The sequence below is a fragment of the Lethenteron reissneri genome, chromosome 13 (assembly GCF_015708825.2).
Source record: "Lethenteron reissneri isolate LAM-NWPU_2019-01 chromosome 13, ASM1570882v1, whole genome shotgun sequence".
NCBI classification, from domain to species: Eukaryota; Metazoa; Chordata; class Hyperoartia; order Petromyzontiformes; family Petromyzontidae; genus Lethenteron; species Lethenteron reissneri.
The window spans coordinates 11,129,035-11,155,052 of NC_083791.1; the positions used below are offsets into that span (position 1 = coordinate 11,129,035).

Genomic DNA, 26,018 nt, shown 5'->3' on the forward strand with positions numbered 1-26,018 from the left:
TCTGCGGGGCCGGGGATGAGGAAACGCGTCTCGGGCCGTCGGTGTTCTGCCACGCTCCGGGGAGCTGCGCAGATGAAAAATGGCTCCGAAGTAGAATTCCAGTGCACCGGGGTGAGTCACTATTAAACCAAAGAACATTAACACTGTATATATATATACATAAAATAACAGGAACACAACAAGGCGGCAGTGTTGCGGCCCGGAACGTAGCCCCGCCAGACACGGGGAGACCAGGCCCAAGACGTGGGGGAGAGTTCAGAGAAGCGGGGATCGTTGTGGTTCAGTCAAATGTAACATTTTTTTGTAACCCAAACCAATCGCGAGCATCGTTGTGGAGAAAACAAGTAACAGAATAAATAAGCGGCCAATAGTCCTCCTCGGCGTAGCTGTGCCTCCCCGACGTGCTTGTGAGCGTGGTTTACCCGCACGCCGACAGAAGACAAAGAGACACACACGGCTGTGGCGTGGTCGTCGCTGCGCCTCGAAGCCGACGATGACCCGAATGCGATTCCCGCTCACGACCAACAACAGTGGCGCATATTTGAACTGGTCCTGGGCCTCCTCTAGCTTAACTCGGCCTTAAATTAGTACCTGGTGCAGTGGTGTTGGTCACCAGATGCCTCGTGGGCCATGCTAGCGTTAACAACAGGTGCTCGCTAACCGTAACATCCACTCACGGTGTGTTGGAAGGCTTTACAGGGGGTCTTTGTCACTCCATTTTTTTTTATGCACAGCTACCATTGTCAGTAAAGCCACAACATCTGGCGCTGTCCCCATGACCTCCTGCCAGTGAAGCCGCTCTGGGAATGGCGGGGTGGGGGTCGCAGAACTGGTTCAGATATCGCTCACCACCGATGTTAGCCGTGGCTGGGTATCGACCTCGGACCGTCACGTCCGTGGCGCAGTCCGCTAATAGCTGCGCCACCGCTCCACCGTATATATATTTAGAAGTTGACATTCATACGTCATGTCACCACGGATAAAGCTCGCAGTGTTCACCTCAACTGGTGCGGAATTAATTCCTGAAAAATTTCGCTCGCACTTTCTCGATTGTCCTTTCTCAGGCTCCGTACATTCCTGTCTCCGTGGTAACGGTCCACGGCCAGCATTTTAATACGGACGGGACGGACAAGCGGCTCTCCCGTCACGTCGTGCGACAGGCAGGGCAAGGTTCGCTCGCCCGATTTGACATTCGTGCGATGATAAATAGTTATTTTTTTAGGACGCTCCTCCCGAGTTTAGCCGTGAAGCGGTGCTCACGGGTCGAGATCCATCCCTGGGGCAAGGTGGGGGGGGAAGAGCGGCTGGCCATCTACCCCACTTGGTCAGAGCCGTGTGACAAATAGCCGGGCGTGCGGCATTGTGATGATAATGAGGTCGTGACCCTTGACCCCCGCTTGTGCCACCAGTCTGGCCCCTTCGGCAAAGTAGATTGGTTCCTCCCATGGCGCGTTCCATTTCGCCGTGGTGGGCGGGGGGGGGGTGCGTTGCAACCGCGTGCAGTATGTTACTGATTAAATAAAAAGCGAAGCACTTGACTGGGATTTTCTGCTGTGTCTCTGAGCAATGATGTCACACGCTAAGATGTAGGCACCGCGGTTGTGTATTGCTTTCAATAATTAAATTGGCTCTGAAATGTCCGGGGAAGGATTACACGTACAAACCCTTTAGTTGGTACAGCCCGCTAAGTCCCCTCTTTACTAAAGCTTGAGTCTGTGCCATGTGTTCAGTGCAGTCACAGACAATGCTTCGGTTTTACAGTGACGACAATTGACAAGGTTCAACAAATGCTGCCGTGGCCTGATGGTCACGTTTTTCTTTTAAACCCATTGCGTTGACTGCGATCTTTTTGAAGCTGATGGGTGACGGCTTCACAGTGAAATGGTAAGAAAATAAAAAAAATACATTTTACATCTGTGGGGTTTTCTCGGGGTGGTGCTCTGCAGCTCTGCGATGTCCGACGAACCGCTCCACCCGTCGGAGGCTTCTTCAGGAGCCGAAGAAGTATTTCCTGAAGATGCTTTCTCTCTCTCTCGGCGCGCGGAGCGGAACGTCGTACACCGTGCCGAACAACTCATCGCGAGAAAAAAAAACATTCGAGAGCCGTGGGTTTTTTTTTATTCCAAATTGTTTTTAAAAGGAATTATCTCTCGCGTGCCATCGCATGCGAGGCAGCGTTGATATCATTCCACTGCCGGATACCATCAAAGTGAAAGTAGGTTGTTCGCGATCGCGCCGCGAGGCTCCTTCCTCTTTTTACTTTCCTTGACATTTTCGTTTTAAAAGTTTACGCCGCCGTCTATCGGAGGAGCAGGAGGCAAGCCAGGTGGAAGAGGCGCGTGAAGTGGACCTTAGCCGTCAAGTCGCCGGTCACCCTCGGGGGTGGTTTGTTTGCGAGCAGCTCTGGTCGTGCGGCGTTGGTGGGCGAGTGGCACGCTGTTGAGCGCGTTCGGTTGAGACTCGAAATACCGTCGATAATTATTTTCGGTCGTTGTCTCCTTGAAAACATTTGCGTGATTTGTTCGTGTGTCCCCGTTTCTCTTGCGCTACGGGCGACGCGTCGTGCATCTCCCGTGGGAGCAGTGCAGCCCTTCGAGAACGGCGGCCCACGGAAGTGGATATTGTTGAGCTACCTCTCAGGCCCCTTCAAGTGACCTCACACGGTAGAGAGGGGGCAGCAGTTTCCCCACCCGCTTTGCATACGACAGTTAATGTTCACTGCGTGACAGCGCAAGCCGATGTTTGAATGATCATAGCTGGAATTGATCCAAATTAAGGGCATAAACAAATGGAGAGTGGCGGTGCTTCTGTGCAGTCATTAGCGACCGAGCTAAGATCCTCATCTCACTGATCAGTCGCGCAGCTACAACCCCGATTCGAACCCAGGATCCTTGCGATACTCGCCCGTGCTCACGTGGTGCGCCCATCTCTGAGCCGCAGCCAGTTTTGGAGAATAATTGAATCGTTTTTTTTTGCTTTGCGATGCCACCAGACACGAAGGCTTTTTCATGGCTTCTCCAATACCTCTTTACCACAGTGACGCCGATGCAGGGGAGGTGTTGACGGAAAGTGGAAGATGATATCTGGTGGAAGTGTTTTGTTTTTGTTGTTGGAGGGCGAGGGAGGGAGGGAGAGAGTGATGGACAAAGATGCCACTGTTCCCGATCTTGTGACACAGAATTGCCCGCTGGGTAGGGGGATAGCTTGTCATGCCTGGGACGGTGATGCGGCACAGCGGTAGCCCGGGTGTGTTGCTCGTTGCAGAGGTTCACGGTTGGAATCCATCGGCCGCCCTGGTTAATACTGCGGTGTGTATTAATAATACTCTGCTACAAGCCATCTGCTTCACTCGGTGGATGTTCAAGATCCCCCTGACGTCATTCTCAAGAGTTGGCCACTTTGTGCCGGCATCAGGGTCTAAATTTGCCAAATACCAACATTGCCAGCAAGTTACGCAAATTGGGGTTGTACACGCACATCATTGCCCCCTCCTAGCAGGCTAATGTCCCGGGTCACTCTTGCAAATGCGACTCATCCCGGTGTCTCGAGTTCTCACGCTGATGGCACAAAATAAACTTGCAAGTTTAAACCCACGGTACTCAGAATTGTCAGAGACAGCCCCCTTGACCACTGGTACCTTGGCCCGTGTCCGTCCATCCGTCCGGCCATACACGTGGCTTGCTTGATCAGAAAATGACAAAACCGCAAAACCGAGCTCCACAATAGCTTGCTGATGCCATGTGTTGCCCGGCATGATGTCCGACGTTTTGCCCTACGGAGCTTCGTCAGGAACCAAACAACGCATAGCACAACAAGAAATACACCACACAGACTCACCAACACCACCACTAAACTCACCACGCAGACTCACCAACACCATCACTAAACTCACCACACAGACTCACCAACACCAGCACTAAACTCACCACACAGACTCACCAACACTAAACTCACCACACAGACTCACCAACACTAAACTCACCACACAGACTCACCAAACCAGCACTAAACTCACCAAACATCAATTCAAACCACCAGCGACCCAGAAATGGTTCAATGAGAAATGAAGCCCTGGTCGGAGGCAACGGTGTTGTTGTTGTCATCAGCCTTTGACTTCCTAGGCAAAGGCCCCCCCCCCCGTCATCCTCTTCCAGTCCCTCCTTGTCCTCTAATCTCTGTGATGTCGCCTCGCTGCTGCTCCTTCCGCTCCCTTCCTCTGCTTCTGTTCCCTTCTCCAAGACTCCACTCCGGAGTCGGGGTTCGTCTCTCGTCGTCAGCCCCCCGAGTTCGTTTGTCGGGAGTAACTCGTCGTTCTGTACCCACCCCCCGCGCCAGTTTATTCACGAAGCGAGTTGATGCGCATCGAGAGCCCACACCCAACGGCGCTCCGCGTGTGCTCATCCCACCACGTGCGCTCTCTCCACCGCATGCTCATCCCACCGTGCGCTCCCTCCACCACGCTCTCTCCACCGCGTGCTTTCTCCCTCCACCGCGCGCTCTCCCCACCACGTGCTCATCCCACCGCGCGCTCTCCCTCCACCGCGTTCTCTCCCCACCCGCGTGCGCTCCCTCCACCGCTCTCCCCACCGCTCTCCCTCCACCGCGCGCTCCCCACCCCGCGCTCTCCCTCCACCGCGTGCGCGCTCCCTCCTCCTCAATGCGCTCTTTGTGAGTGCCGAGGGGACCACAATGGTCTCCTTTATGCCACCGCCGCTGACAACGACCGGTGCAGCGGCGGTGGATGCGGCGCGGCCGTTGTGCTAACGTTTAGAATTTACGTACGGGGGGGGCGGAGGGGCGGGGTCGGTCTTCGCAAAGGCAACGTTTGAATGGAGTAGAGGGAAAGAGAGGGGGGTAGAGGAGCGGTCCCGGTGCGTGTGTGTGTTCGTGTTTGTTGGTGGCTTCTGCTGACCGGCGGTGGCGTCACTTTCGCACCCCTGCGTTGTGAGCGAGCTCATCACTGCCGTGGCGCGACCACCGCTGTGCGTGTCGTGGGGGTGCCAACACCCGCAGCGCCACGAGATATGATGGCTAAGAGACATCCTCCATCTGTTCAGATCTGACCTCGAGACTCAACGTGTTTGGACCTAAGAGACACCCACAAAATCCATGATGTTTTTTGAGTTTTTCTCCATTAAGGCAACAACATTTGCTCATCATGATGATGGCTGAACTGCGGAAATACACATCTTAGCACGCAGTTGTTTTTGCCCCGGTTCCTGTTTGCTTGTTTTTGCGCAGATTTCTATTTGCTTCATTGCTCTGCTTGTTTTTACTTTAATGGTTTTGTCATTTTGTCAAGCCGATAACTACGGTTGGCTACGTGCGGTGCGAAAGAAGTTCAACAGAGTGGAGTTTTGTTCTTGTATTATCTGTGTTAAGGGATTGGCTAGTTGACGTGCAGCGTCGTGGGATGCAATTGCACGAATGACGCTCTATAAAATTAAATTGTTATATCGCCCCCCTTGTCTCCCTGTGCTTGCAATGTCCATCACCTAGGTTCAATTCATGGCCGTGATGCACGTCGCAAAGTGGTCAAATGGAATCGGCCCTCGTGCTCTTCTAGGTAGACTCAGCCTGAAATATTAGATGTACATGGTGCTGGGCTATCAGGCGAGGGTCACTAGCTGCATTGCTGTGCCAGCCTTAATAGGCGCTCGCGAACGGCATTTGCCTGTACAGTTTGTAAGGCGCGTGGTTGAGAGAGTGGGGGGGAGTGTGTTTGTCAAACAACATTCTTTGTGTGAGTGTGCACGTGGTGCGTTTGCGATTGTTACACGCACTGCCCTTATCCAAGTGAGCGTTCACGACATCCGTATGTTGTTTACACTATGAGACCCCCTTTACCAGTGGCAAAATATAGTGATAGGTTTTTACACTTTCAACTGGTACAAAAACTGACACCTTTATACAAGGCATCATAATGGTGTCAAAAGTATGCCTTTTGGCGTCATCTGGTCCAACACCAATGGAGATTAGGCTCTAAGAAAAGCTGTCTCGGGTGTGGACCAATCAAATTCAAGGACGGTGCATATCATTATCATTATCAGAGTTGTTTCTTTTTGTTTGCATTTTGACTGCTTGTGTTGTGGTTATTGCAAACATGATGCCTTGTATAAAGGTGTCAGTTTTTGTACCAGTTGAAAGGGTAAAAACCTATCACTATCTGTATGTTGCTTTAAGCGTGAACCTAGCCTGTCACGGGCACACTGCTGTCACGTCACCACCGCCCAGAGTTTGTGGAACGGCTGCTGCGCGAGTGACGGTGGGCACGTGCGCGCGCGTCTGTGCGGTTTTTTGCGTGCGTCTCTGCGTGCACTACGACCCCCGGAGAGCCGAGGTCAATTCCCGGCCAAGGCTCATGTCAGTGGCTATTATCTGAAGCCCGGTCCTGGCCCTCCCGTTGGGTGATTCGAGTACGAGCAACGGTGTGATTCTAATACGATCACGTGTGATTTTAATCCCGCACCTGCGTTTCGCGCGGTCGGCGACGTACGGCACGAAAGAAGTTCGACACAGACATGGGAGTCGTCCCCGGTGCCGTGCGTAAACATTGGGCGAGCTGCTGCCAAATCCACTTCCTCGTACGCCGTGACGGCCTTCATAGGTGCTTGCTAGACCGGCACTTGCCCCAACGGTCAAGATGTCTGTGCGGGTGACCTTTATCTTTGTATTGATCCTTGTAGCTGTGCCCATGTTTGGCAAGGAATAGGCGGCAGTGTGGTGGAATACGACAGTGACCTCAATATCCGGAGGTTGCTTGAGCACGAAAACCTGATCTAATGCACGTCTGTCCTTGCGTCTGTGCGTCCGTGCGTCTCCGTGTGTCTCAATGCGTGCAGCTGGCGCCGTGAGCCGCAGCGCGCCGTCTCGCCATGGAGGCCGGCCCAGCCGCCGTGTCCCTCCCCTTCAGTCGCGAAGACTCCGCCTGGTGAGCAGCGACCCGTGTGTCGATCCCTCAGGTCGATGAAAGTCCGCCGATTGTGCTCACGAGCGCCCCCCCCCCCCCCCCGCATACTCAAGCGCTCGCACGCGCGCGGGTCGTGACGATCCGCACGCCGGACCTGTGATCCAGAGGTCGCCGGCTCATGCAGGTGCTCGGCGAATTGCTAACATTGTTGGACCGTGGGCGATGGCGACGTCTTGGGGAGGCCTTCAGCCAGCAGTGGATTGATCACGTTCGATGATGGTGGTGATGATGACGGTGATGACAACAATGAAGGGATCGGTGGCATGGTGGTTAGCTCGCTGAACTGCGAATCCAGCTTAATCTTTTCCCGTTCCAACGACGTACGTGTACTTGGTCTGTTTTTCTTCCGATTACAAATGAAATCGGAAGTAAAAGGCCATGCGGGAGGGCGTGTGGCACAGTTTGGCGCCAGCTCTCAGCGAGTGTGCGATCGCGTCGCTGCAGGTCTCTTTGGCGAGTGCAACGTCTTTACGGACGGCGGCGCTGCTACTAGGCCTCTCTTCGTAAAATTAACGCCGAGCCGCCGATTACGCGTTCCGAGATTCGGCAGCGAGCGGGACGATGACCACCCACCCTGCAACCTGCGGACATCTCGGAACGGGGGAAAGGGTTTACTGCATTCGACGTTTCAGCCACGGCCAACATCAGCGCAAGCACAGTTTCGTAACGCATCGCGTCTGAAGAATGTAATCCGAGGGCTACATAAATAACACGCCGAACATCACGGGTGCCCACCGCTAGCATGAAACCGGGGGCAACCACCTCGGCACAGATGGACCGCTGCGGCGTTGGTCCCCGTGGGAACGCTGTGACGAGCCGCCCCCTCTCCTCCCCGAGTGCCGCGTGGCGCTAACGTCCCTCCTGTGAGCTCACCGCAGATCTTGGGGAAGAGAGGGAGGTGGAGGGAGGGGCCGGCATTGATCCATAATGGCCGGCGCTAATGGTGACCTTGAGGCTGCCGGGCCGCGCGGAGATAAGAGCGGTAATTGTGTAATCGATAGCGCTGATGCGGTGTCAAAGATCGTGGAGTGGCGACGTTCGTGCGGGCGGGCCGGCGGGCTTGCGAGTGAGTTGGTTTTAATGTCAATCGCAATCATCGTCAGTCATCCTACCTGGCGGTTCAACATCGTAATCAAATTAAACATCATCACAATCATTGTAACCTCGCACCAGACTAATCATCTATCATCAATCATCGTCGTCACCACCGTCCCTTCCGCCACATTACACTCTTGAGAACCCCATTTGATTCATGGTCTGGCTCAACCCTGGATTCGAACGCAGTCTGTGTCACTGTCGCTCGCTTCGTGTCTCTGACTTGGATGTTGCTCCCAAAGCCACCGGGCCTCCCCGAGCCCATTGATTTACTTAAATTATGGGGTATGGTGATGGTGGCAACGGTGATGGTTTTGACGGTGGTGGTGGCAGCGGTGTTTGTTGAGTTATTGAAGCAGCTGGGCCAGGATTGGGTAAGGAAAGAGCAGCACCACTTTCACCCAGGCAACTGTAGAACACAGACTTGACTTGTCACGTTAACAACAACAATAACAACAAACAATTGCATATATTTAAAAATGCACAATATATATAATCACAAAGAAGATTTTTTTTACATTTTGATATTCATCAATGACTCGCACTGTCTGGGACACTATTGAACGTGGTGATGGTGTTGTTGGTGGTGCTGCAGCTCGGACGCTAATCAGCACAACCCCCACGACCCACACGGTGTGGAGAGGCCCTCATCCAGCAGTGAATTGGGATTGACAAGAGGGGGCGGCACCCACGTACGCGCGATAAGACGAGACATGCCGCCGTTGTTGTGCGACAGCTTGTGCTGACCCCCATCTTGAATGGCGCGTGCGGAGGAGATCCGAGCTCGCGCGCACCTATGTGCGTGTGTCTCTCCCGGGGGGGTTTTCTGCCCTCCCATCGCTCGGCAAGACCGGGGATTGGTGGATCGTGCGGAGATGGAGCAACGAAGTGTGAGGCCGCTCACCCGCAAGGCGGTAGATGGTGTTTCTGACGGGGGGGCGGTCCGTGCTGCGGAGTGGGGAGTGGTGGCGCAGCGGTCGGCGCGCTCTGAGCCACGCTGAGCCGGGCGGTGGTGGTGGCCTGTCATCCAGCAACTGTTGAGGCAGCGAGGGTTGGCAGATCGTGCAAAGGTTGAGAAACTCCCTTTCGGTGGGCGTCGAGGAGGCGCTCTACCCTGGCTCGCCAGGAGAAGGCAGGCCAGCAAAGTGCCAACTAATATTGTCTGTCCCTTCTGCATGGGATAGAGCGTTGTCCCCTTGCACGTGTTGGTTTTCGCCAGGTGCTCCGGTTTCCTCCCACGTGATTAAACTCTCATGAATTGGCTGAAAACGTCTTAGTATAAGTAGAGGACTGCAGAGCTTGGAGGATTGTTGGTCACGCCGGCTCACTGCGTGGGTGCACCGTCTGTGCTTCCTCAGCGATTGTGAGATGCACTTTGCACGGGCGACGAGGTGATATGAAACTAGACGTTATTAAACACACAGTGGAGTGCAATGTGTGGACTTATAAAACGGTGTGCAAATGTGACCGCATCTGAAGACAGTGGACAGGAGCAGTGGGTGTGTTAATTTCATAGACAGATGGAGTCATCGCGTCTCTGCGTAGTTTTATGAGTCTGTCTTTGGGCATATGGGATAAGTCAGTCCAGTGGTCTCTTGTGTGAGTCAACATGGTACAATGTTTTGTATTTATACAGCGTCTCAATGTGACCGCATAACAAACACTGTCCAGACACAGCGGGCTTATTAATTTGATACAGAGGGGCAGTCGTTGTGCTTCATGTAATTCTATGGGTCTCGATGTGTGCCTATTCTGCCTTATTTAAGTCTATTGGTATGTATGTGTATCTATGGGCCTCTATGTGATTTCATGGATCTCTGTGTGAGTCTGTGGTGCTCTGTACGTGTCTATCGGTCGCTATTATTGAGTATACTGTACATCTCTACAGGAGTCTGTGGATCTCTTTGTTAGTCTGATATTCTGTGCGAGTCTGTGGGTCTGTACGTTGTGTCTATGGGTTTCTGCGTGAGTGTATGATTTTCTGTGTGATTCTACGTATCTTTGTGTGACTTTGGGTCTGTACGTTGTGTCTATGGGTCTCTTTCTAAGCAGATGGATATCTGTGCGAGTCTCTGGTTCTCTACGTGGGTCAATACACTGCAATGTGGATTAAAATGGTTGTTTATTTGCGACCGCATCTCATGATTATCGGGTTTTTTTTTCTGGCTTTGCTCTGTTGGGGTAGGGACATGCGGTCGTGGGTAAGATATGCAAATATCACAAATCCAGAAATTGCAAGGTTTGTAAGCATCCGCGTAATCTTATCAAACGCTGAATCGGGGCCCAGAAAAATACGCCAACGCTGACCTACAAACGGAGGTGTTCAAAGCTGTGACGCCACAAAATATAGTGATTTATTTTGAGGTTGAGTAACAGATCTGGTGGGAGGAAAACAATGTGCGGAGGATTAACACAATGATGGAAATAAAATCGCATGCTTTTAGTGATCAATTCAATAATGATAATAATAACGTTTAACACATAGGCTTTCGCAACCAATATCATCCTTAATATAGGTTTTTTGGGTTAGATCGCATAAATATAAATGTGTCATTAAACCCGCCACCACCCGACACAGACAATTAGTAAGTTTTGTTAAATTAACAAAACGTGCCAATTCGTTACAAGTACAGCACTAACCAGTGTGTTGGATTTGCTATACAATTTGATGTCCAACACACCGGTGGGCTGTACTGGTCACCAATTGGCACGTTCTGTTTACGTGGCAAACCTTACTAACCGGCTGCGTCAGGCGGTGGCGAGTTTAACAACACTTTCATATTTACACGATCTTACCCAAAAAAACCCGATATTATGAGTAACAATAGCGATCGTAACCCTGTGTTTTATTCATCCAAAATTCCTTCGATGATGCAATCACCCAAAGTGCCTCTGATCTCACCGGACAGATCCCATGCTAAGCTGAACAACTGAACGAAAGGCCAACACGCCTCGTCAATAACACCGTGCCTGTGTGCCTGACAAAGGGAAGAAGGCGGTACAGTGAGTGTTTCCATCTGTATGGGGATAGAGCGTTGCCCCTTCGCGCAAGGCGTGGGTTTTCTCCGGGTGCTTTGGTATCCTCCCCACTTGTATGAACAACTCAGAAATTGGCGGAAACAAAAAAAAATCTTAAAATAAAAACCAATGTGGTTGGCTTTCCTGGATAAATAATCAAATTTCATTTCTTTACAATGTCATTTTAATTCATAGCACAACCATAAAGGACGTTTGAGTGTGGATAGTAGTTGGATGGCTGACCGGCGTGCGTAAAACGCGGTTGCTGTAGGCTTCTGCTGCTGCTTGCAGGGTGATGTGTGGCGGGTAACGATAACGTCTGGTTTGTAACACGGAAAATATTTGTCCAGCGATTTGCATCTGAGGGGCAGGATTCCAGTGCAGTAAACTCCCACGTTGTCCTTGTACTTTCTCTGAGACTCAGTGAGGCTTTCCTTGATAAACAAAGGCATTGGCTACAATTGTTACTTTGTTTGTCCCCCACTAAGATTCGTTACGTTTACTCGGCTCAGAAGCAGCCGCTGATATCTCCAGGCTCGTGGCCTCTCACCACAAATGAGATGGCGAGGGAGAGCGGCGCTCTGGATACGGCGTCGGGTGCCAATATGAGGAGTAATCTCCGGCTCGGCATTTTTTGGGTGTTCGTCTTCTTATTAGGACCTCTGCCCTCATTGTCGAGCGGCGGTCCTAAGGGGTTGGCTTCTGTCCGTGAAGTGCCGTTACCCGATCGGGCCACTTGGCTCGCTCGGATTTCTCCGCCGTGTTTGCTACCTCAATCGGCAGAAAATCCAACCCGATCATATTAATACGGTGACATTTTCAACAGATGATGATGCTCGTCTTTTCAACAAACTCTTGACAACGTTGTCTTTATCTCCTCTGCCACCTCTCCTACACAACCCCCACCACCCCGTGTCCTCTCCTGCCTTCCACCGACTTCTTGGTTGCCCTTTGCCCCCCCCCCTCCCCAACGGGCGACCTCCTTTGACCCCTGCGCAGCCGGGTGAGGCGGGCTCCGAGCCGGCTGGCGGAGGACATGGCGAGCGAGCTGCACCCGTTGTGGAAGATTCCGTCGCGGGAGCGGCTGAGCTGCGACGGCCTCGACACCGTGGGCACGTCCGTGAGTTCCATCGCCCACAAATCCCACGACTCTATTTACCTCTTTTTCCACTGGCGCAACCGAGCTGTGACGTCGGCCGGGCAAAGCCCCGACCGGCAGTGGCTCAGGACGCGCCCGGTTGTTTTTCCACTGCGGATATCGAGCCGTTCCGCCGACGACACGCGTGGGAATGACGAGGCGACACCGACACCTCGCGGCGTACCGACTAATCTCGCGCGCGATGAAACCTGTCGGTCGGTCCCGTCCTTGGCCCTGCTTGGCCGCCCGAGCGAAATTTCAGCGTTTATTCTCGGCTCGGCATCGCGCAGCAAATCGCCAGTGGTCAGCCACTCGTACCCCGTGAGGTTCCCTGAGCTGGCTTGGCTTGAATGTTCCCGTGGATAAGGGGGTCACAGTACTCAAGGGTTGGGGACCAAGAGGTGGTGATACTTGAGGTCAGGGGTCGATTGTCAAGCAGCTGCAGGATCTAGCAGGTGAACGGATGCGACGGTGAGGTGTGGGAGCTGCGACGACCTCCCGACGTTGACCTCGGGGAGAGAGAGAACTCTGAATCGAACCCTGACGGGGATTTGCGAGCCATGCGCTCTACCGACCGTGGCACGTGACAAGAGGCGCCGCACTGGTGGTGTTTTCGAATCTGGACGGTTTATGTGCCCCCCCCGCCCTCCGCTCCCACCCCCGTGTCCGTGAGCACTGTGGGGCAGTGGCTCGGCCTGCAGCTCGTTCTTGTCGCAGAGGTTCACTCGCGGTTCAAATCCAGCGGCCGCCCCTGGTTGACACTGCGGTCGTGTGTGCAGTTCGCCATGCTGCTGCCACACGCCGTCCGCTTCGCAGTGGACGTCACAGACCCCGTGGCGTCACGTGCGATGGGAGGCCATTGTGTGCCGGCGTCGTCGTCCAAATTCAGCAAAGTTAGGCTACAAATTTATCTAGGTTGGAATCTACATCGCAATCATCCCAACCCCGTCCACTGCGAATATTTAACCTAAATTATCAAATATTTAGTAAACCTGGCTAGAACTCTAAAATTAAACTAAACTTTATTTATTTTACCAGGTGATGCCCACTGAGCTATATAGATATTTTTCAGAAGCGACCTGGCCACAAATGATAGCGCAATTTAGTGGATTATCACGTGGAAATGTATACTAATGAAATACTCTAAACACGTGGATGTTGATTCTAAATGTGGAGGGAAAACCCGGAGAAAAATCCACACGACTGCAGGGAAGAGAGACGCGGAAACTCCAAATATACAGCAGGCGTCAGGGTTGGGATCGAATTCACCACCTCCTGTATACCAGGCGAGGTAGTTAACATCTCGCCACTCGGCAGGATCCTCTTGAATAAAAGTCATGAGACTCGGGCGAGGCTAAACAAGTTGTGGGGCAAAATAAAGAAACGACGAAGTACATCTGGAGAAGCTGGGTGCACCTCGGTGACACCAGGGGTGACCGGGCGACTTGGTGGGTTCATAATGGCCGTGTCCAGGGCTGAGCCGGCACCGCTGAGGACCGGGTTTCAGCTCCGAGTGACGAAGCTTGCACCTGAAGTGATTGGCCTGCTCAGCAAAGCCTGCCAAAAAAACCCCAATTGCACCAGGATTGCTTCGTCACTAGATTTGTTTATATTTTCTGAGAATTACAAACGTTGGATTCGGTGATATGCGACACTTTTTGCAGGGCATATCAAATATATTTAATTTTAAGTGGCAATAAAAAAAAAGTAATAATTTATATTTAAGCGTTTAATCTCGCGTGCATAAGAGGATACTCAAGATGACCCCACAGTTAATGTCGTAAGCTCATCTTTCTCGGCCAATCTCATACACGAGGTGGTTCACTTCAAGCTGTGTGAGTTTCCGATGGACATTTATTTCTCTCACAGAACAATACAATTTGGATTTCTATAGCTGCGTCTAAATGTCACCACATTTCAAGATGCTGTACAGCTACAGTTTTCATTATTGCGTAGACAAAGGCAGCTTTGAGTCTATAGGCACCTTTGTAAGCTTGTTGGTCTCCATGTGAGTCTATATGTCTATATGTAAGTCTATGAAACTCTGTGTGAGTCTATTGATTTCTATGTGAGTCTATGGGTCTCTGTTTGTGTCTCTGGTTTTTGCACGAGTCAGTGAGTCTATGGGTTTATTTGCGAGTTTATGGATCTCTGAGTGTGTGATGTCTAAATGTCACAGCTTCTCTGATGTAGCTAAACACGAAAACAGCCTCTAATTAAGGAGATGCCCCTCGGCACATTATCATTTTGAAGATAATTGCGTCGGTAACCAGCCTATTATGGTAAGCAGACCATTCAGCCCTTCTGGAACGTTGATACAATTTTCACAACCATGATTTTATAATTACCGACGCAGTTATCTTAAAAATGATATCAGTTGCCTTTTTTATTCTGTGTCATGTTTGGTGACCTCCATCTCACTCTTGCACATGAAACTCATCCTGGTCATGTGGAGTTCTCTCACCTGGTTCAACAAAATCAACTCGCGACATCCGGCCCCAGCTGCTGCCCCCACAACTCCGATTGCACAACCGAGATGATAAAAAAAATACACAAATTTTAATGAAAACAGCCGGCTTTTCCTCACGACAGCCCTATTGCTCCCGGGCACACCACCAGCTCGCTCGCTCGCTCGCCCTCTCTCCCTCCTTCTCTCCAACCGACCGCCACACCGACAACAGCTTCTGTTTTATTCCTTCCCCCGCCGGTCCGACCGCCGGCACGGTCCCCCCGGTGGCCCCGTCGTCGTAAAGGGCACTTCATGGGAAGCGTCGTCCGGGAAGGGCTTTTAAAGCGGCCCCATAAATCTTAGCCGCCTCCGCCGCCTTTAGCCTAAAGTTCCCCCCTGCGGCAGGTTAACGTCGGGGCGGGCGAGCGAACGAACGAGGAAGGATGGGCGAGTGGGCGAGTGGGCGGGTGGGGGGGGGGAAGTGGGCGAGCGATTGAGCGGTGACCCCCCCCCTACTCCTTACAGCGATGTTGCTGGCCCAGTGGGAGCCCCCACCAAGCGTACATTATTTTGAGGGCCTCGAACATTTTTCAGTGGATTAAATGCGAGTGAGGTTGACCGTTTACATCCGGACAGGGGAAAATAGTTGCGTATCTCTCCCTGCAGAAACGCAGGGAGAGGGTGGAGCGGCAGCGAGGGGATGGAGAGCGATTAATTGCCTGCCTTGTTTATGTTCATCGGCTTGTCACGTTGACGACCATTTGTGAATGTAAGCTGTGAGTCCGGGTGCCACGTGAGTGTGCCTGGGTCCCTACCCCTCTCGCTTGATTTCTTCCTCCGACCGCACCGCGCCCGCCCGGCCGCTCGCAGCTGCTTGAGCCATCGGCTCCGTCGTGCGGGGTGGGGGGGAGCAGGTGCCATCGTTCCCTTGCCGCTCCCCCCCCCCTCCTCCTCTTCACGACCAAGCTACGAGCGCACGGCCGCCGTTGAGCTCCCCGGTGCGTTTTCGGGTTACAGTGCACGGCACTACCCAGGAGAGACTTCGGGGAGTCGTGCAGCAGCACAAAACACACGCGGTCGCGGTTCGTCCGTCCGTTTAGCCAAAAACACACCGCCACCCGTGCGCGTGTGACCCGTCAGCTGCGGTTGCTGCGGCGACAGCTACGAATGTGAACCGGACATCTAAATAAAGATAAAGATTCTGGTTCTTAGACGCTCCAGTCCGCTGCGCCGCGTCCGTGTTGGTGGAGGTGCTGCCACGATTTGAAGTTTTGGCGATCGTTTTATATTTTGTGTTTTCTTTTCTATGTCAGTGTCGGTGCTCGCGCCGCCGCACGATTTGGACGGCTATAGGATACGTTTGGCACGGGAGTCAAACCGTAAAAATGTTCGCTTTTCAGAGCTACAATTCGGCCAAGTGAAGTGAAAATCTTTATATGAGCTCCCTAGAGCTTCCTCTCATGGAGGAGCTTCTGCCAGAAGGAGCACAAGCCGTCAGTTGCAGGGCTGTGCCTTTATCTTTTAGTGAAGTGAAAAACGACATTTGATGTGACAGGGTTTTTTTCCTTCTTTTTTTGGGCAGCCATTGGTGTCTATGGATCTCTGCGTGAGTCTATGTATGTACTACGTATGTATGTTGAGCATCTTTCGCACCGTACGTAGTCAACCGTGCTAATCAGAGTTGCAGGGGAAGGACAACAAACTAAAACACAAAATAGCAGTTCTAAGGAAATGGGCCTCTGTGAGTCTGTGGATCTCTCTATGTGAGTCTGTGGATCTCTCTATGTGAGTCTGTGGATCTCTCTATGTGAGTCTGGGTCTCTGTGTGAGTCTGTGGATCTCTCTATGTGAGTCTGTAGATCTCTGTGTGAGTCTATGGATCTCTGTGTGAGTGTTTTTTTGTGAGTCTGGGTCTGTGTGTGAGTCTGTGGATCTCTCTGTGTGAGTCTGTGGATCTCTATGTGAGTCTTTGGATCTCTATGTGAGTCTGTGGATCTCTGTGTGAGTCTATGGATCTCTGTGTGAGTGTTTTTTTGTGAGTCTGGGTCTCTGTGTGAGTCTTTGGATGTCTATGTGAGTCTATGGATCTCTGTGTGAGTCTATGTGTCTCTACGTGAGTCTATGGATCTCTGTGTGAGTCTATGTGTCTTTACGCGAGTCTATGGATCTCTGTGTGAGTCTATGTGTCTCTACGTGAGTCTATGGATCTCTGTGTGAGTCTATGTGTCTCTACGCGAGTCTATGGATCTCTGTGTGAGTCTATGTGTCTCTACGCGAGTCTATGGATCTCTGTGTGAGTCTATGTGTCTCTACGCGAGTCTATGGATCTCTGTGTGAGTCTATGTGTCTCTGTGTGAGTCAATGGATCTCTGTGTGAGTCTATGTGTCTCTGTGTGAGTCTATGGATCTCTGTGTGAGTCTATGGATCTCTGTGTGAGTCTATGTATGTATTTTGAACTGCTTTGACCAGGTTGAGACCATAAACACTTCACTGCGCTGAAGAACCCGGTGTCACCACCGGTGGTTGAGACCTGGATTGAACGTAGGACCTCTGCAGCGCTGGCTCTGGTGTCTCTGTGGAGTTGAGTTTGTTTACGGTTGGGTTGTTGAGCGACAGGTTGGGTCGCTGAGTGAGAGATGGCAGGCCCTGCGAGAAGAACAATTGCCCCTCGTGAACGTCGCTGCCGCGGTTTTCTGAAAGTATGCTGTGGAGGTTGGAACTCCATCGTTCACCGCACCCTCCGTGTGTTACAAGCCGCACATTTTCCCCTGTAGAGCTGTGGGCGGCGGCCGCTTTTCCCCTTTCTTGCCCCGCCACGCTCACTTCCGCCCGTCACTTGCGTGACCTGATTTGTATAACTTTATTTGGCGCCAGGTTCTGTCAACAACTTTATCACCACAATGCAACCACTCTCACCATTACCGTATTTTCTGGATATGAAGCTTTTTTTTCCCCCCCTCTGGCTTCGCCTTTATATTTTACTAGCTGTACTACCCGGCTTCGCCCGGGACTTGTATCCACCACGCCCGGCCGCCTTTGTCTCCCCAGTGGCGATGTTAATACGCCACACCAGTTACTCGTTTTGCGGCTGAGTCCCTCCCTCACCACTCTCCCTCCCTTACCACTCTCCCTCCCTCAGCACTCTCCCTCCCTCACGACTCTCCCTCCCTCACCACTCACGCACGGCCGCCGTTGTCTCCCCAGTGGCGATGTTAATACGCCACACCAGTTACTCGTTTGAGGCTGAGTCGACCTAGGGGAGGTTCAAATAATCGTCACCGGTGGTGGCCGTGAGCGGGAATGGAACTCGGTTCGCCGGGTTTGTAGCGCAGCGTAGCGTTAACCACTACACCCACCGCTCCTCACACACCACACACGCACAGACACACACACAGACACACGCAGACACACACAGACAGACACACACACACAGACACACAGACAGCACGCTAAGCACTACACTACCGCTCCCCACACACCACACACGCACACACACAGACACACACACAGACACACGCAGACACACACAGACAGACACACACACACACAGACAGCACGCTAAGCACTACACTACCGTTCCCCCTACACAACACACGCGCGCGCGTCCATAGGTACACATACACGCGCTTGCTGCAGACACACACGACTTTCGGGGTGCGTAAGGCAGTAAACGACTGAAATAATAAAGCGGCAATGCTGGGCGAGGAACGCCTTAGACCAGCAACACATTTGTGTAATGCGAGCGTAAACACACAAACACATACAAACACATACACACACATACATACACACACATACACACAAACACATACACACAGACATACACATACACACAAACACACACATACATGCACACAAACACATACACAATACACACACACATACATGCAGACACAGACAGACACATAACACACATACATACACACACATACACACACATACATAGACACACACATACATACACACACACATACATACACACAAACGCATGCACACACGTACATACACACATACATAGAGACACGCAGACATACACATAAAGACATAAAAAAAACCCACATACATACACACACATACACACAAACACATACATACACATACATACACACATACATAGAGACACACAGACATACACATAAACACAAACACACATACACATGACCCGGCTTCGCCCGGGACTTGGATCCACGATGCCCCGCCGCCTTTGTCTCCCCAGTGACGATGTTCACACACGACAGCAGTTACGCTTTTGAGGCTGAGTGGACCTAGGGGAGGGCCCGGTCCGTTTCAAATAATCGTCAGCGGTGGTGGGCGTGAGTTGGAATGGAACTGGGGTCGCTCAAGCAGCTTAATGACTGTTTGTACAAAGAACATATAAAGAATCGATTATAATAACCAGGCAAGAGTCCACATTATAGACTGCCAGTACACGCACTCAGCTTCATAAGCAGGCTAGAGTGTACATGATAGAGTGGCAGTACGCTCACCGAGCTTAATAAGCAGGCTACAGTGTACATGAGAGACTGGCAGTACGCTCACCCAGCTTAATGAGTATTTGTACAGTGAACATTAAAGTAATCGATTGTTGGCGCGTTGGGTTTAAAAGTAATATTAATAGCACACATTGTGGTGGGGGTGTAGTGAAGAGTAGGAAAAACTTTGATGAATTTACCTCAGAGTGGCGTGGTGGGTGTCGAGGCCTAGTAGCGTGCAAAGCCTGCGGCCTCGCCTAAAATTGTCAGCTTGGAAGAGGCAGGGTACGGGTGGCGTTCCTTCCCCCCCCCCCCTAGCGCTCCAACAATACTGTCTAATGGCTATTATTTAATTAAATACGGAGCTTATGAAAGTGGCGAAGGCGTGGCTAGCCGTTGGCAGGGGCAACCGCCGTCCAATGAAACTGCAGCCCTTGGCGAAGGCGTGGCTAGCCGTTGCCAGGTCCAATGAAAGCGGCGAAGGCGTGGCTAGCCGTTGCCAGGGGCAACCGCCGTCCAATGAAAGTGCGTATGGGCCAAAGTCCACACACACAGACAGACAGACATGAACGATTTTATATATATAGATTGCTCTGGATTTTACACCCGAGCTTGACGCTTTCCCGGATTGTTGCATTTCATGGCTTGGCCCCAACATTTGTTGGGGTGTGCCTTACTTTCTGGAGTGTCTTATGATCCAAAGAATAATGTACTTGTCTCTGCGTGGTCAACCACGACATCTGCCAGTATGTATGTATGTACGTATGTTGAACTTCTTTCGCACCGTGCGTAGCCGACCGTGCTAATCGGAGGTGCGAAAGAACTGGGTTGCTCTTATTTAATTTTTGTATTCAATTAATGCATTTGCATGATCAACACCAGTGAACTGTAACAACCAACGATCTGATATTACATCAGGCCCGGAGCCCATTGAACACAAAAAGGAGTCTCCTTTTCCAAGTGACCGTGCTAAAGTCAGTGTCTCTCCCTGCCGAAGTTGATGTTCGGCCAATTCCATTACCGACTTCTTGGCTGCATGTGGGAGGAAACCGGAGTAACCGGAGAAGACCCAGCACACGCACGAAGGCGTGACGCGCCAAAGTTCCACACAGATGGGTTTAATGATAATCCATTGCGATATCCCCCTATCGGTGGGTCACCCTGTCGGTGGGTCAACCTGTTGGTGGGTCACCCTGTGGGTGGGTCATCCTGTCGGTGGGTCACCCTGTGGGTGGGTCACCCTGTGGGTGGGTCACTGTCGGTGGGTCACTCTGTCGGTGGGTCACCCTGTGGGTGGGTCATCCTGTCGGTGGGTCACCCTGTCGGTGGGTCACTGTCGGTGGGTCACCATGTGGGTGGGTCATCCTGTCGGTGGGTCACCCTGTCGGTGGGTCACTCTGTCGGTGGGTCACTCTGTCGGTGGGTCACCCTGTCGGTGGGTCACCCTGTGGGTGGGTCACCCTGTCGGTTGGTCAACCTGCTGCCGGGTTGCTCGTTGGGATGAAAACCCATCCCTGCTGTGCAATCGCCCCAGGAATCTTTATTTCCCTCCCCGTTTCGGTTGAAATTCTAAACCGAAACAACCACATTCCAGCTCCTCGCTTGTGCCTGGGCGAGCGGGCGGCCGATCGCTCCCCCCCCCCCCCCGTGCCCGCTGGAGTGGTGGGGGTCGGGGGAAGGGGCAGGTGGGGCTGACAGGTGAGGGCCCGAGTGTGGGGGTGTATGAAGATATGATCATTGTTGCCATAATCATCGTTGTCATCATCGTTATCGTTAGCTTTGTCATCAGAGTCACATCAGAGTCACTATCGTCGTCATCGTGGTCCATCATTGCCATCATGGTTACGATCATCATCGTCGTTATTCTGGCAATGATGACTACAATGAGAGGGAGGGGTGGGGGTGTAGAGAGAGGGGGGGGGGGGTGGAGAGGGGGGGGAGCGTGGAGGGGGGGGATAATAAGTCTGGTTGCGTGTGGGTTTTCTCCGGGTACTCCGGCTTTGGCAAAAAAGCAGGATTTGTCGGTGCCTGCCAAGCAGACTTCTCATTAAGACATTCTCACCGCTCATCGGGGACTTTCTGGGTAAACACGTGAATGATGATGATTATTCGTCGCAAAGGAGCGTGGAGACACGCGTGCTCATCGGAGCTGCGCCGGGAGACAGAGGGGCACGTGGATCGGGGAAGAAAATGCAAATTCGAGCTTCCATTGTGACTGTAACAAGGAAGTAAGGGTCATACATGCACGTGGGTTCTGTAACACATGCTTTTTGTCCTCGGAATAATTTAATAAAATATGTAAAATATATATATATATCAATGCATCAGAACTAGAAAGAGACAAATGGAACAAAGGCTAAAAAGGGGCGTGGAGAGATGCGTGCTCAGATTTACACTGCGAGAAAGATGAACACGTGCAACGGTGGACACGTGCAAGTTAGAGACACTGTGTTGGCCGTCGTCAAACGGCTTGCGCAGGACGCACGATATCCGTAAGGTGATGGTGGCCAACGCACGAGACCGGTGACAATTGCAGCCAAAAGGGAGCGGACGCTCCCAAGGCAAAGACGCTCGTTGAGAACGGAGCGATGGAGCCCAGCGCAGGCGCGGGAGCTCGATCAAAGTGTGCCAGTGCAGGACGGTAACAGTGGGGGGGGGAGGCATTCATCCAGCAGCAGATAGACCATAGCTCTTGATGATGACGATGATGGGAACTCTATACATAAAATTCTTGGTTCTTTCGGTAAAGTCACGTAGAAGGGAAATAATAAAATAATATAAATATAAAACAATAACATTTTCTTGCTGTGGATTTCACACCTCATGATGATTGCTTGTGTTGCAGTCGAAACGTCGTGAGAATTTTTTATTGTTTTATATTTATATTATTATATTATTTCCCCTTTTATGTGACTTTACCGAAAAAAACAAGAATATGAATCCCTGCAGTCACGAAAGCTTTAAATCAAACTGTATACATACATGTATCTAAATCAGCTCGAGCCGCCCGTAAATCACGTGACCTTTGTGTGGCCACCCCCCACTGAGTCCCTCCCCTCTCTCCATCGCCACCCGCTGTGAGAACAGACGCTGATGCTGCTCCTCCTCCTCCGTGCAGCTCACTTCCCCTCGCTCCTTCCTTCTCTCCCTCTCTCTCTTGCCTCCCCTCGCACCACCACTACCAGCACCGTCACCACCGTCACCACCACCCTCTCATCAAACCCTGCCTGACATCTTGGCCCGGTAAATCCTTCTCCTCCCCTTCCTGCCCAGCGCCCCGCCTTTCTTCCAGCTGCTCATCTTGAGCCGTGCCTTCTCTTTGTCCGTCGCCGGGGGAATGCCGGTCCTTTCTCTTTTGTCCCATTCATTAATCCTGGACTCTCCTCCCCCCAATTCCCGTGGTGTGACACGGGCGCCACAAGTTGAACGTATTTCGAAATCGATTTGCTAAACAAAATTACAGCGAATCCACTTATTGCGGAGACGATTAGACCGCGCGTTTGAGTGATGGTCATGATGATGATGACGACGACGGTGATACTGGGAAAAGCCCGTCGCACACAACGAGAAACGTGAACCCTCATTTCCTCAATTAGACAAGTTATTTGGTGATTTCTGCTGCTGCTGCTGCTACAGCATTCACAATGACCATAAACCCGATGACATGTTCAGCTATAACGCTGTGGCTTTCAAACGAAAATGGCCCTTCTTCGTAGCAACGTTTTTTTTATGTGCTAAGCAAAAGTTCCATTGCCCGAAATGTCGCATAAGACAAAGATCCCCCGTGTAGCCTTCACAGACTGTTGGGGCAAGTGCTGCTAGCGAGCGGCTGTGAAGGCCGGCAGGGCACACGAGGGGGTGGGTGACCAGCACCACGCCCGGCCGCCTTTGTCTCCCCAGTGGCGATGTTTACACATCACACTAGGTACTCATTTCAGGCTGAGTCGACCTAGGCGAGGCCCATGACTGGTTCAGATAATCGTCACTGGTGTTGACCGCGAGCGGGATTCTGAACTCGGGTCGCCGGGTGCACGGCGCAGCGTACCGCGAACCGCTGCTACACGACCTGCTCCCCACGAGGTCGGCACGCACACAGAGACACGAGCCAAAGACAGTTTTGCCCTTCATCGATGTTGATAAGGGTAACGTCGTTTATTAGTCTCGCGGGAGAGCCTCGCCGAGTCTCAAGGTCAACCTTTTTCCAGGAGGGTCCATCTGCATTGGGATGCTCGCCAGATCACCTTTACATAATTGGGGTGCTTTGGACTGTGCAGGTTTTTTTCACGATCCGCGCTGCTGCTGCTGAGTAGCTCTACGTGTTTTCGGGGGTACGTGCCCGCGCGTTATCCGCCACTGCGTCCGACGCTTGTCCGCGTGTGCTGGGAACATCTTCGGCAAGACGTCGGAGAGCTCAGAATAAACGCTGGAGCGACGGAATCCGTTCGTGCGCAGGGTGCTGGGTGGATCGTTTGCATGGCAGGATCGTGAGAGATGCCGTTGCCTTGGTGGGGGAGGTGGGGGCGTGGAGGTTTTCATCTAGCAGTGGATTGGTCACGGCTGCCGCCGCCGACGATAATGATGACGACGATGAAAGAATCCTTTAAAGGACAGACACGTGTTGAGAAAGTGTTTACATCTTCCCTGCGTAGGCATGGTTTTTCTTCTGAGAGTGGTTTTGTTAATTGAGGCTGGGCTCGTCTCAAAAATGAGATTGCATTTCTCATGCCCCGCTCACAAATGCTTGATTAATGTTTTATGGAGATGATGAGCACAGTGTGAGTGTTTATGGCCCGGATATGTGGATCACGGTTCAAATTCCAACATCACCCTTGCCCAAACGATACCATTCACTCATTCGCGAGCGACCGTGTCCTGTGCTCGGTGCCAATGACCTTATCTCTGTAGGGCATCGGGGACGTCTGGAGGTGTTGTGATGATCATGATGCTGAAATCTTTGATACGAATAGTTGCGACAATGATGATGATGATGGTCGTGACGCCAGTGAAAATGTGAATGATGTCGATAAGGACGGTGATTGGTCGTGATTTGGGATGGTGGTGATGATGGTATTCTGGATGCGACTCAATTCTGATAATGATTGTGATAGCAGAGATGATGGTGGTGACAGTGATGATGATAGTGATGATGATTGTGATGATGATGTCAGTGATGACAGTAACAGTGATGAAAATGACTGATATAGCATTATGAGCGGAATGATAAGACAAATATATTTCAAGAAATCAAGAGTGGCATGCCCCGGTCGCCAATGACTGCATAAAAAAAAATCATCACGTTAAATTTGGTTCTGCGCTTTATTTAAAAAAACCATTACTCGCGGTCACAGAGCGTACAGGCAAGTGCTTCTCTCTATTTGTATGGAAGAGAAGTGTCTTGAAGGCATCTCAGAAGAAGCTCTGGGATATCTACTTTTGTGGGCCGTTCTCTAATACAGGGGGAGTTAGGCGGCCGGGTGAGGGGGGGAGTTTCAATGATCTGCGAGCGATTTGTCAAGGATTTTCGTCTCCTGGCACCATCAGCAAAACTGCCCCAAAATGGGCAACTGTTGGCACCGGTTCTGGCTGCCCCTTCCCGCTTTGTTTGCAGTTTCCGCTCCTAAGAAATAATTCTAATACTAATTTGGGGAGATAAAAGAATGGTAATTTACACAACGAATGATTGTACTCTGATAACGACGACGACGATGATGATAATAGCTGCGACGATGGCAAATATGCCAATGAGCGTTTAAAGTGCCGCGGGTAGCGGTGCCTCTGCTTCGTGTGTACGTTGAATTTCTTTCGCGCCGTTCGTAGCCAACCGTACTAATCGGAGTTGCGCTGTCCCTCTGAGCCGGTGCGCTGTCCGTCTCTCGCAAAGTTTCCGCCGTCGAAGTTGGACGTGCGTCCTCTTGTCTAAGGGCGTTCCGCCGTTGCCAACTACCGCCGCAGCCACCACCGCCACCGCCCCCTCTCGCTCCCCACCGCGCTCTCCGTCCCTCCGGGGGGGGGAGTCGCGAAGTCACGCCGAGTCCGCTCCCTCCGCGTCGCTCGTCCTCGCGAATTCTCAAGTCTCTCGGCCCGCTTCGTTGTCGTCGCGATTGCGAGACGCCACATGCCGGGGAGTTTGGCGACTCAAATCAAGATGTTGCCCACTCCTGGAGCTTTCGGATTGTGTTAGGAGCAAGGGCTAACCCATTAAGGGATTAGGCTTAGTGTTGTAAGGCCGAGGCTTGTTTTGTTGAACATCTGTGACCAAATCACCTTGCTGCTTCTGCCCGATCTCATTGGATCAGTCACGTGGGTGGCAGTGCCCCCATTATTACGTCCCCCACCCCCCCCCACACTGCTTAGCAGGTCCACCCAATGAACGATTTCTGTCTTTGTGACAACAAGTAATTCCTACACCTCCGATAAGCACGGTTGGCTATGTACGGCGTGAAATAAGTTCCACCTACACACATGCAGCAAAAACACCATCACTGTGCCCGATCCCCTCGGATCTCGGACGCTAAGCTGAGTCGAACCTGGTTAGTGTGGATCGGAGACTTTCTGGTAACACCAGATGTTGTCGGCTTTGGGTTGCGAGGCGGCCAGGAGATGGCAGGTACGGCAGTGGATTCTTGAATCGATCTGTGCGTAGCGTTGCTTCACCCCGACGTGCACGTGGTGGGGTTTCTGCAGACTTCTAACGTTTCAACCCAGCTTATATATATATGCTAAATTCCTCTTGATATGCAAATTATTTTGTCAAGGCGCTCTTCCCCCCCTCCAACCCAGCTTAAAAAGACGCTCCAAGCCTGGGGTTGTCATTCAGACTCTGTCTTCTCGACAGACCTTTTCTTCACCCGAGGACGGCTGCTTGCATTGTGGCA

General features: G+C 51.9%; 1 protein-coding gene across 5 annotated transcripts in view; it reads left to right on the plus strand.

Moving 5' to 3' along the window:
• LOC133342113 (rho GTPase-activating protein 32-like) overlaps positions 1 to 26,018 on the plus strand; it is a 94,491-nt gene that overhangs the window by 13,837 nt on the left and 54,636 nt on the right. For 3 of the 5 annotated variants that reach the window (XM_061551052.1, XM_061551054.1, XM_061551055.1), the window contains exons 2-3: positions 6,843 to 6,931; positions 12,083 to 12,203. In XM_061551052.1, the coding sequence (XP_061407036.1) occupies positions 6,876 to 6,931; positions 12,083 to 12,203 (177 nt within the window). In that variant the 5' untranslated portion in view covers positions 6,843 to 6,875. Of the gene's footprint in view, positions 1 to 1,720; positions 1,885 to 6,842; positions 6,932 to 12,082; positions 12,204 to 26,018 lie in introns of those variants that run through there. The other 2 variants (XM_061551053.1, XM_061551056.1) reach the window with 2 other exon arrangements.